The sequence below is a fragment of the Aquarana catesbeiana genome, linkage group LG01, assembly GCF_042186555.1.
Source record: "Aquarana catesbeiana isolate 2022-GZ linkage group LG01, ASM4218655v1, whole genome shotgun sequence".
Classification (NCBI taxonomy): Eukaryota; Metazoa; Chordata; class Amphibia; order Anura; family Ranidae; genus Aquarana; species Aquarana catesbeiana.
In genome coordinates this window covers 950,232,920-950,245,387 of record NC_133324.1, presented here as the reverse complement: position 1 = coordinate 950,245,387, position 12,468 = coordinate 950,232,920, and the positions used below count along the sequence as shown (strand labels likewise).

At 43.3% G+C, this 12,468-nt stretch overlaps 1 protein-coding gene across 1 annotated transcript in view; it reads left to right on the top strand.

Annotated features, from left to right (window-relative positions):
* The window catches only part of LOC141121706 (von Willebrand factor A domain-containing protein 5A-like), a 43,105-nt gene extending 40,599 nt beyond the window's left edge, over positions 1-2,506 (top strand). Inside the window, exon 20 of the mRNA XM_073611422.1 lies at positions 2,372-2,506. Coding sequence (XP_073467523.1) covers positions 2,372-2,451 — 80 coding nt within the window. The 3' untranslated portion in view covers positions 2,452-2,506. The remainder of the gene's footprint in view (positions 1-2,371) is intronic.
* Positions 2,507-12,468: the final 9,962 nt, after the last annotated feature.

The following is a 12,468-nucleotide window of genomic DNA, read 5'->3' as shown; positions in this document are numbered from 1 at the left end:
CCTTTGATTTCAATGGGCAGGAGCGGTATACACTCCGCTCCTTCACCGCTCCGAAGACTTTTTTTCCCGTCCTGCTAGCGCACCGCTCCGGCTTGAAAACCCTCGGGGCTTTCACACTGGAGACAAAGCGGCTGCACTTTCGGGTTGGTTTGCAGGTGCTATTAGCGCAATAGCACCTGCAAACCGCCTCAGTGTGAAAGGGCCCTAAGAATGACAGCTAGTGTATTCGGCCCGAAGAAGCCTATGGCTTAAAACCTAGTCAGGCGATGCTGCCTCAAAGTTACGCCTATGTGGTCTTCCCTTAACAGGTGATCATCTTTTTGGCCCAGGTCTGCAAGAGGCGCTGGAACACAGCCGATTTAAAAAAAAAAGAAACATTTCCAGAGAATAAGAGAGCCGATGGCCAGAGGTTTTTTTTTTTTCTTTTTTTTTTTTTGCATGGCCAAAGTAGGCAGCAAGGTCCTAGAGAAAGGGACAATGGGCCCAAAAAGCATTGGACAGGGCAGAGGTAAAAGGGGCGTCTTGTTTAAAACTCCAACAACCCACCAAGCCACAGTGACTCTTATCTCCCAGTGGGAGGAAGATTGAGGGCTTCTCTCCCACAGTGGGCAGCAATCGCCAAGTCCATTCATACGGGACCTAGTGACCAATGGGTACAGGCTGGAATTTTCTTGCCAGCCACCAGAGCGATTTTATTGGTCACCTTTCCTCCCCAAAATCGGGTAAAAGCAAGGCCCAGGGTCTCCAAATTGGAGATTTGATGGATCAAAAGGTCCTGATCCTGGTTCCCCGGTCGGATCAGGGCAAGGGATTTTACTCCCATTGATTTGTCATCAGAAAGCTGTCAGGAAAATACCGGCTTATCCTGAACCTCCAGTCTCTGAACCGTTCGCTCAAGTACAGGCACTTTCGTATGGAGACAGTGTTATCAATCAAAAACCTGCTTTACCCAAACTGCTTCATAGCCACTTTGGATTTGAGGGATGCCCATCTGCACATCCCTATTCATCCAGCCTTCCAAAGATTCTTGACTAGCGGTCAAGATGGGAACAGAGATTCAGCACTTTCTATTTCAAGCCCTCCCCTTTGGTCTATCCTCAGCCCCACGCATCTTTACAAAGGTGTTGGGGGAGGTGCTGGTACACAAGGGAAAGGGTGCATCTAAAGCCACCTTGGCTAGATGGATAAAGCAAGCTTTTTCTGAAACTTACAAAATTAGGGAAGTTCCTCCGCCTTTTGTCACTGCGCACTCAACAAGAGCCTTGTCTGCGTCCTTGGGCTGGAGCCTCACCAGAACAAATTTGCAAGGCTGCCACATGGTCCAGTTTTTCGACCTTCGTTAAACATTATTGCCTGGATCTCCCATCTGCTCAGGAGCAGGCGTTTGGTCGTAAGGTCCTTCAGGCAGTTGTCCCTCCCTAGACTGGTAAGTTCTGGCTCATCGTATCATGGCTGTCCTGGAAGACGCTTAGAGAAAAGTTGAGTTAGACTTACCGGTAATTCCTTTTCTGAGAGTCTTCTGGGACAGCTGGATTCCCACCCGGCTTTGTCTTGGTTATGTTTATTATGCATATGTTTTACAGGTACGTCCTACGGTTCTTGAGAAATACTGACGTGGGGCCTGGAGGACCGCCCTTTTTATCTGGTGGGGTTAACGTGTTTCCTGTCCTGGAGGACTCTCAGAAACTGAGTTACTGGTAAGTAACTCGGCTTTTTTTTTTTTTTTTTTTTTTTTATAAACATTTTGCAACTTTCATTAAAATTCCAACATCATATGAAGGTCCTTGCTTAGATGCTTCCTGCTATAAGGGTGAAAACTGTTTCCCAAATACACTCGTGTGTTAGTCGCATACATCCCTGTTGGAAACTACAACAAATTGCTCAGACATCGTCCATATTTATAACTTAAGCCGGCCATGGACGGTTTGAATCTCTGCCAGTTCAGCAGGTACCGGCTGAGATTTGAATCATCAACTTTGGTATAAGCAGTATGTCAGCTTTTTCATGTGATTATAGCCACTAGCGGTAATCGGTGTGTTCTCCTGGCAACCTTCCTTCCACCTCTCCACGCCCCCCACAATAGTTCTGTGAGGGGTATTCTCCTATCAACAATGGTTGTAGGAAAGAAAATCACTCCATCTATGGCTGGCTTTATAGTGCTAGTGATCTAGTGGTTGGGGGGGGAAATATGAAAATGGCAATCAAAATGTCGTCCAATTTGGGTTTTGATGTACTGTATGCTTACAGCATTGGAGAAAGCACAAGTTTGGGATATTGAATGTCGCTGTTAATTCCTAAGACAATCTGTAATCTGAGGGGGAGAAAAATTTAAGTTCTTTTTTATTAATTTTTTTTTTTTTTGTCTTCTCAGGTTCCTCCCTGGCAGAGGTGGTCAAAGCCGGAAACGAGTTTTTTAAGTCATCGGTGGATGTTGCAATTTTTGGTCTCTGATTGTGTAGCTGGAGAAGTCTCATGTGTAATAAAAGCTGTGCTGCTGAAGATAAAAGCCTGTACGTCTTCCTATTCACTCATGTTATCCAACTGAAATCTTAGTCTTAAAGAGGTTGTAAGCCTCATTCTAGGCTTACCTAATAGGTACTGTAAATATCTCCTAAACGTATGCCGTTCAGGAGATATTTACTGTTTACTGCACCAATGATGTCATCAGCACATGCTCTCTGAAGGAACGGCTCCTGTGCACATTTGAGTGACGTCACGTGGCTCCGGCCAGTCAGAGCTAGAGTCCTAGGCCCCTGAAGGAATTTGGGCAAAGATGAATGCGGCCTGCAGCCGGGACAATGCGGGCTTCGTTTGCAGGTAAATATCACATGTGCTAGTATGCGACGCATACTAACACATTATGCCTTAACTTTTGCAGGGAAGAAAAGCTCACCAGGGTTTACTCCCTCATGAAGTCATGATTTTGTTTTTTCCAATACTTAAAGCCAGAAATGACTTTAGGTCTCCCTGAAGCCAAACTGCCTTAACCTCCCTGGCGGTATGATTATTTAGGATTTTAGGTGCTGAAAGCGGTACAATTATATTGCATGGAAATTTGGCGTTTTTGTATTTTAGTCCTGTAATTCTTGGCAATAAATCTGTCCAAACTAGAGTCTAGTAGATATCCCGGGTATGATGAAGTTTGAAACACAAAATCATAAATTATAATATACTAAATATAATTAAAAATAATAAATTTCCCCACGATTCACTATTGCTCAATTCTGCAAGTGTTTTAATTTACTATCGCTGTTTTCTAGCTGGTCTAAAGCCACTTTTGACGTAAAGGGACACTTTTTTGGTTGCTATGGACAATAAAGTTTCCAGGCAGAAAGAACAGTATAATATAGACCTGCATGCAGGGCATTGGGGACAAAAGGGATGTGAAATGATTTCATACAGTACTGTTATGATTTTTGATTTTGCAACGCTCGCAGGGAACGGAGCCCGGCACAGAAGCTTCGGGAGGAGGACAGAGCCTGCAGACACCACGGGGGGACATCACAGGATCCTGGGGACAATGTAAGTACACTGCACCTGCAGTGCAATCCCGAGTGTGGCTCGGGGGTTACCGCTAATGGTGCTGAAATTTAACCCCGAGCCACACTCAGGAATACTGCCAGGGAGGCTACGAAAAAACACAAAACAATATGCCTTAATCGGTCCTTAAGCGGAGTTGCTAGGGGTCGGGTTGAGCCGTGGCTGATTAACCTCTGATTGGATGGCATGTTCTGGGTCCAACACCACTTGGCTGAGCCAGTTGCATGACATCAGCGATTGTTTTTAGCTGTCCAAGGGTGGCATTTTTACGACTGTCCACCAACGTGAGGGGTTTTTTAACTCTCCACCAATAAAATGGTTTTGGCAAGGGTTCCGTAGACCTAGAAATTAGAGTTCCTTTTTGGTGCATACCTGTTTTTAAAAGGCTGGTCTCAAGTACCTGTGACTGAGTCCAACAAGCGCTTCATTTTTCTGCTGCTTCTGGCCCAACCATGTGGCCAATGGACTAAAAAGCAATGCCCTATCATTGGTGTCGGATGGGGGGGGGATGCCCTCCCAGGGTTGGACAAAATCAAAGTGCCACATTTGGCCTGTAGGCCAGTTTGAAGACAACTGCTGTAGTCCCTTAGCAGCAGTTTTAAGCAAGAGGTAAAAGTGAATCTAGAGATCTGTCAAACCTGGAGTGGGGACCATTCTGTGTCCCAAGCCATTATTTTGGATCTTTTTTTTTTATAAATGGAAGGTGTTGTTGGGCAGGCCACTCTTACGGGTGGGTTGGGTCGGCTTTAAAATGCATTTGTCAGAAATAGATTAGAGGTATCCTTGCTCTTTGCCTAGCTTTAATATTTGAGTCAAGGACTTGGAGCGAGCAATCAGCTACGAGTGTCAGAAAAGACAGAACTTGTTCTGTGTAAGTGACTCAGGAAGCATTCAAAGCAGCTGAATATTTGTTATGACTTTCAAAGATAAGCCCAACTATGAACAGGAAAATGTCTTGCCAAGAGCAAGAGGCAGATCTGACAATTTGTGCTGGATCAAGACTTGATCGGATCGAGACAATAGGGCATTATGTGCTTTGGAAATCTTGTGGCTTTCCCTGTAAAACCTTTCCGGCACACTGCCATTGCGTTGCCTGGTATGTAATCCTGACAAGGTTTCATGATAAACCATGGCGGCTGGTGCTCAATTTATTTGAGGGGGTGGCAAACGCACCCCCCCTTCCCCGCCAGGTCTGCACTTGCCCCATCTAGATTGCGGGTGGCTTCCCCAGCCAATCCGTTCTTAAAGCGGGGTTCCACCCAAATTTTGAACATTATCTCTATGCATTCTCTTCCTTGCCTAGATGCTGACATGCTGTGTAAAAAAAAAAAAAAAAAAAAAAAAAAAAAAAAAAAAAAAAATTTAAATCGCCATAATTACTTTTTTTTTTTTTTTTCCTGGTTTTTCCTCCCATGGGAGTAGGCGTGTTTCTAGCCTCTCCCAGACCTCCCACAGTCCCCTGGGAGCTAGTCTCAGGCTTCCCAGCATGCATTGTGCAACAGTGTCATCACAACATCTTGGTGAATGCTGGGAGCACAGCATTCACCGCATCCAAGAAATACATGCTTGTGGGCTTCAAATGCCCACAATGAAGATGGAAACCGCCTTCAGTGAATTTTATAAGTTATTCTTTACAACGAAATTGGACACAGGCAGACTTATTACACAGAACATGTGAGTAGATAATCATGAGAAGAAAAGTTTGTAAATGAACTCCAAAAAAAAAACCGATAGATAGGTGGACCCCCGCTTTAATACCTGCTTCCTGTCCCGATTGGCCGGGAGAAGCAGAAAGAAAAAGGCAAATGTTAATTTGCTAATGTCATGTGGGTGGGCTCGGGCCACAGTGCTCTGCTCCCTGAGTCCAACCTTTTTGAAGCCAATTGGAGCCTTGGGCTCTAATGTGCTTAAAAAAAAAAAACTTGTATAAATCCATGCGCCCGGCACCTCGCATGAAGATTGGGGGCCGGTGCATGGGGGGCAGCCCTTTATGGACCGGCTGCTGCTGATCATAAACCATATATAACATGCAATAATGGGCTGTGTGTGACCACTGTAACTTCACTAAATCCATAGGCCACAAGCTAAATGTAGCCTATTGTCTGGGGATGTCTTTACATTAGTTTTGGGACAAAGGTGGCAGTGGGAGGGGGTAGGGACTCCCTTCCACCACCCTCAGAAGTGATCTGAGTGGCATTTCTGCATTACAGAGAATCACTGGCTGAAAATTTTCATATGGGGATGATGCCTGCAGGTGCGAACATCTTCCCCGTATAACCACTGGAACCTGAAGCCATCCTACAAGTCTGGTTAAAGATGAATTGAAGGTATGGCTATAATCATACATTGGTCCAGTGTAACTATGTATATTCCATAACTGTAGGATTCTCCCTGGAAGCTGGAAATCATTTAGACACCACTGTGTCAGGGCTGGGCTCAGCTCTTCCTTCTCTGAGCTGGCCGCTCAGCTGTCGGCTATTTGCCAGCTCCTATCTCTCCACAGTGACTCAGCTGTTGATGATATCCTGCTTGTCAGTCCTGCCTACTTAAATCCGTCCAGCTCACTTGATCTCTGCCTTCTCCTTTGGTCACATCTCAGACTTTCTCCTGCATTCCTGTTGAAGACTTGCTTGGCTGACGTCCCTTCTGGCTCCTGATCCTGCTTGCTGTACTATGTTGATCTCTGACATTGGCATTGGCTGACTACCCGATCTGGTTACTGAACTCTGGCTATGTATTGACTACGCTTATTCTGTTTACCTTTTTATTATTAAACAAGTGTGATTAACTACTTCTGTCTTGGTCTGATTCATGGTTTCTGACAGTCTGCTTAAGTGACCTCCCACTAGCTTCCAGGTCCTGTGCTGAGCAGCTGCCCTGCTGCATTGTGAAAACAGGTCAGCCACTGGGCATGGGCACCATTCAGAGAATGCTTTGTGTTTTTCCTGAATTCATGCAGTGTTTTTATTGGATGAGGTGGCGATCAGGTTGTCGCTGCCCCGCCTCTTCCCCCTAATCAAATCAGAGAACCCTTTGCATGAATTTAGAAAATGCAAAGCATCTTCTGAATGGCACTGGTGCCAAGCAGTTGACAGTCTCTATTCACAATGCAGCAATTCTAATAGTAACTCATTTAAACGAATCCAAACTAGAAAAATTCAGACAAAATCCAAATTGATTTAAATGGGTTTTCAAAGAATAGAAAAAATTATAATGGAATATAACAGAAAATAAAAGAATTATAATAGAGTAAAACAGAATATAACCATCTTCTGAAATTTCAAATAGAATAAATTTGAATTGGAATACATAAAAGAATGGAAGGGGGGGGGGGGGGATTGAATAGCCTATAACCATTTTCCAAAATTCAAATAGTATCAATGTAAATTTTGAATAGAATATAACCATCTTTTGAATTTTGACTAGAATAATAAATAGAAAAGAATAAAGTTGTATAACCGTGTTCTGAAATTTGAACTTTGAATAGAAAATAAAAATGGCATAGAATATAACCATTCAAAATTTGCATTTTTGAATAGAATTTCTTTTTTCGTTTATTAGAAAAAAAAAAAAAATGACTAAAACAAATCGAAACTTTTTTTTTTTTTTTTTTTTTTTTCGTTCTGCAAATGTCTAATGGCATTCCATACTAATGAATGGTGATGGCATCTAGGATCTTAATCCAAGATTCATTGGAATCTGGAGACTCCACCCTCCTGCCAAGCCTGGGGTGGGTGGAAGATGGCCCTGGCTACTCCTAAGCCACACCCACTGATGTGGTTTCCCCTGGGGTGAATTGCTTCAGGGGGTGTGGCTGAGGCAGTCTTCCACCTACCTGGGAGTGTGGTGTCTCTGTACCACCTTGCTATGGTCAAAGCACAGTTAAAAAAAACTAATGATATATATTTCTATATAGTGTTTACCTGAACTGAATCGGGGAAACCTCAAAATATTCAAATGCCTTCTCATTGTTAGATTTATCATAATGCCCAGTCTGAGTTGTGTTCTGTGTTGGTTTTTTTTTTTTTTTTTTTTTTTTTTTTTTGTGTGGGTTGCCTGTGTAGCAAGGTCCTAGGCCTCCTTCAGTCTAATAAGAACCTCCAGAGCCAAGAGCTACTGACACACTTCCATATAGAGTGGTCTGTAAGGCATAGTGTAAAGTAGATTCATGGGTGCCAGACACTACTTGAATGCAAAGAGATTTTATTTCTTATAGAACTTTGGGAGAGAGGGTTAGGGTCAGGACCTACTTGGGCAGTTGTAATGTTAATTTGGCAGATGCCTACAGGTAGACAGCCATGCAGGGAAAGGCATCCAGCAAAACGCCACATCTGCATGTGTAGGAATACTGTCTCCTATGCCAGCAGTCTTTAACCACTTCAGCCCCGGAAGAATTTACCCCCTTCCTGACCAGAGCACTCTTTGCGATTTGGCACTGCGTCGCTTTAACTGACAATTGCGCGTTTGTGCGATGTTGCACCCAAACAAAATTGACTTTTTTTTTTTTTCCCCACCAATAGAGCTTTCTTTTGGTGGTATTTGATCACCCCTGTGCTTTTTATTTTTTGCGCTATAAACAAAGAGCGACAATTTTGAAAAACGCATTATTTTTTTGCTATAATAAATATAAACAAAAATATATAAAACAATTTTTTTTTTTTTTTTTCCTCAGTTTAGGCCGATACGTGTTCTTCTACATATTTTTGATAAAAATTGCAATAAGCGATTATTGATCAGCTTCCGCAAAAGTTATAGCGTTTATGAAATAGGGGATAGTTTTATGGCTTTTTTTTTTTTTTTTTTTAATATATTATGACTGCAACATTAAGGCGGACACATTGGACATTTTTGACACATTTTGGGACCAAACAGTGCTATATAAATGCACTGATTCCTGTGTAAATGACACTGGCAGTGAAGGGGTTAACCTCTACACTGCCACCTAGTGGTTAAGTGTGTTTCTAACTGTGAGGGGTATGGCTGTGTGTGACATGTGCCTGATCTCTGCTCCAATGACAGGGAGCAGAGATCGAGTGGCACTGTCACTAGGCAGAACGGGGAGATGCTGTTTACATTAGCATCCCCCCCGTTCTTCCTCCCTGTGAGGCTATCGAGTCGATGGGACCTGCGACCCGACTTACGGAGCTTGCTGCGGGAGCCACCACCCTCTTAAAGGGGAACATACAGGTACATGATTTTGCCTGTACGAGCCCTTCTGCTGCAGTATATCTGCGTGAGGCGGTCGGCAAGCGGTTAACACAAGATGTAACCATGCCTTCACTTCTACTACAATCACTTCTTGTAGTTCTTCAACCCACTGAGCTCCCATTCTCTCACTAGATGATTCACTGCCAACGAATCCCTTGAGCTCCTCCAATCCTCACGATGGTATCTTCCTCAAGCGTCACCCCTGCTTCTCTGCTGGAGCTCTAGCTTTGTACTCCCAGATACTTCTCAAGCTTCACCCCACTGGCCTGCTTGGTCCCTGGCTTGACAAACAAGGCTGCTCTGCAAGCGTCACCTCTGCTGGTTGGGTCCCTGGCTTGACACCAGCTGAGGTTTCCTGGTTCTTCACTGTCCCTGGTTGTTGAGAATTCTGTTCTGGTACTTCAGCTACTCACTGTGGTCCCTGGTAAAAAGGTGGATGGTCCCTTAGTGGTGACAGCTTCTCCTCTACCCCTAACCATGACAGGTTCTCTGGCCGACAGAACCGTCACTTCTAGTTGGACTGCAAGCTGCAATCCCAACCCTGCACTGCTCTCTTGCTTCTGGATCTGCCCAGGATAGGCCCGAACTCTGGCCTAGCAGCCCGGGCAATATAACACATGTCCATCCAGACAGCTGTCCAGGTGGCACATAAATCACCTGACTCCACCCAAAAATATATAGGTTCTCCCAGCAGGCCAAGGGGTTCAAGAAAACACCTGCCCATTTGCTGAGATACCCCATATACTCCTAATCTGTCCTTGCTTTGCCCTTGTCTTATCTAATGCCACTAAGTACCTGACCACTTAGCGCCAGAAGAGAAAAGTGCAGCAATTCTAGACTTGGGGTGAAACTTACCAATTGATCGCTAACAATGAGCCAAGGTAACTACACCTGGCAGGTACATTTAGGAGCAACCCTGCCTAAACATCAAGGTGCTACACCTGTATTTGGGATACTGGACATTTACACTTTCTGGTTTAACCATGCTGAATAAATTCTTCTTGATCTTGTCTTGAGGATGGCGTAGTTTTATATCCAAGGTGTTCCATAATATTTCGGTCATTTATTCATACAGTATTCAAATATAATTGATACCATAGAAACACAATTGCAACAAAGTTAATAATAAATGACCAAAAATAATTATTTCCATGCAAGGCCCCCAAAAATGTGAACTATAGCCATGGGCCACATGTGGCTCGCTGCAAGATTTTACTTGATATGCAGCTTATGTGTCTAGCTCATTTGCAATCCCAGACAGAACCTAGAAGGAAGACCGGCCAAGCTCCTAGGACCAGTGGGACAACTGACAGCATCTACATGGCTTCCTCTGGTCGACATAAGACTCATGACACTACACACCCCAACAACTCAGCCAATCAGAGGTGTTCATTGATTATATATATATATATTTTTTTACACACACACACACACACACACACACACACACACACACACACACACACACACACACACACACAAGGCTTTTCCTGAATGACGGAGAAGCATTCAGCCCAACTTGTTTTAGTTCCAGCACTGGAGAAGCCCCCATATTGCTGCGAGAACACAGTACCGCTTAATGTATGTAGCAAATGCTACTACAGTATATTACAACGCATACAGCGGCCGGATCATTTAGTAATGAATGTAGTTTGCTTTGGGTCAGCTTAGCCCAAATAAGGTAAGTCAAAGTAAATGTGGAATTCTGCTTTAAATAGTAGAGGCTCCTACCTACCAGTAAGGATATCCTTTACGGAAGTACAGTGCCTTGAAAAATTATTCTTACGCCATGACACATTTCACATTTTGTTATGTTAGAAATGTAAATGTATTTTATTTGATAGACCAACACAAAGTGGCACATAATTGTGAAGTGGAAAGAAAATGATAAATAGTTTTCAACATTTTCTTTTTTTACAAATATGTGAAAAGTGTGTGGGGTACATTTGTATGGCGCCCCCCGGAGTCAATACTTTGTAGAACCTCCTTTCACTGCAATTACAGCTACAAGTCTTTTTGGGGATGTCTCTACCAGCTTTGCACATCTAGAGAGGGACATTTTTGCTCATTCTTCTTTGCAAAATATCTCAAGCTCTGTCAGATTGGATGGAGAGCATCTGTGAACAGCAATTTTCAAGTCTTGTCACAGATTCTCAATTGGATTTAGGTCTGGACTGTGACTGGGTCATTCTAACACATGAATATGCTTTGATCTAAACCATTCCATTGTAGCTCTGGCTGTATGTTTAGGGTCGTTGTCCTGCTGGAAGGTGAACCTCCGCCCAAGTCTCAAGTCTTTTGCAGACTCTAACAGGTTTTCTTCTAAGATTGCCCTGTATTTGGCTCCATCCATCTTCCCATCAACTCTGACCAGCTTCCCTGTCACTGCTGAAGAAAATCATCCCCACAACATGATGCTGCCACCACAATATTTCACGGTGGGGATGGTGTGTTCAGGGTGATGTGCAGTGTTAGTTTTCCCCCACACATAGCGTTTTGATTTTGGTCCAAGAAGTTAAATTTTGGTCGCACCTTCTTCCACATGTTTGCTGTGTCCCCCACATGGCTTTTTGCAAACTGGACTTCTTATGGCTTTCTTCTTGTCACTTGCCAGATTTGTGGAGAGCGCAACTAATAGTTGTCCTGTGGACAGATTCTCCCACCTGAGCTGTGGATCTCTGCAGTTCCTCCAGAGTTACCATGGACCTCTTGGCTGCTTCTCTGATGAATGTTCTCCTTGCCCGGTCTGTCATTTTAGGTGGACGGCCATGTCTTGGTAGGTTTGCAGTTCTACTATTAGACATGTGCATTGCCAGAAAAAAATTTTGTTTTTGTTTCATTTGATTTTTTTGAAATTTCGTAATAAACTAATTTGTTAAACGAATTGCACGTCTACTTTATGTATACTCTTTCTATTTTTTTGGATGATGGATTGAACAGTGAAAGCTTGGGATATTTTTTTTTTTTAATAATCTAACACTGCTTTAAACTTTTCCATAACTTTCTCTGACCTGTCTGGTGTGTTCCTTGGCCTTCATGATGCTGTTTGTTCACTAAGGTTCTCTAACAAACCTCTGAGGGCTTCACGGAACAGATATAGTTATACTGATATTACATTACACACAGGTGGACCCTATTTACTAATTAGGTGACTTCTGAAGGCAATTGGTTCCACTAGAATTTAGTTAGGTGTATCAGAGTAAAGGGGGCTGAATACAAATGCCCCCCCCCCAGCACTTTTCACATATTTATTTGTAAAAAATGTGGAAAACCATTTATCGTTATCATGTGCCACTTTGTGTTGGTCTATCACATAAAATCCCAATAAAATACATTTACGTTTTTGGTTGTACCATGACAAACATGTGGAAAATTTCAAGGGGTATGAATACTTTTTCAAGGCACTTTATTTCTGAAGTTGGCTAATGTCATGTTCCTCTAAAGACAGATCAGTAATTTAGGGGTTCACGCACTAATCCAAAATATAAAGCAGCTTCTCCGCCGTACTGAAACCAGGGGGAGAAATTTTGCCTTCCACCCTCGGTGCCCCCTGCAGGTACGTTCTGGTATAGCACCTTACCTATACAGATATACCGGATCTCTATGAGCAGTGTTAAATTTTAAGGAACACTCAGCAGGACAGGGACACATCTCTGATTAATAGGGAGACTGTAAGGAACATATAAGACCTGGGCCTCAATTAATACACTGAGAGGGTTT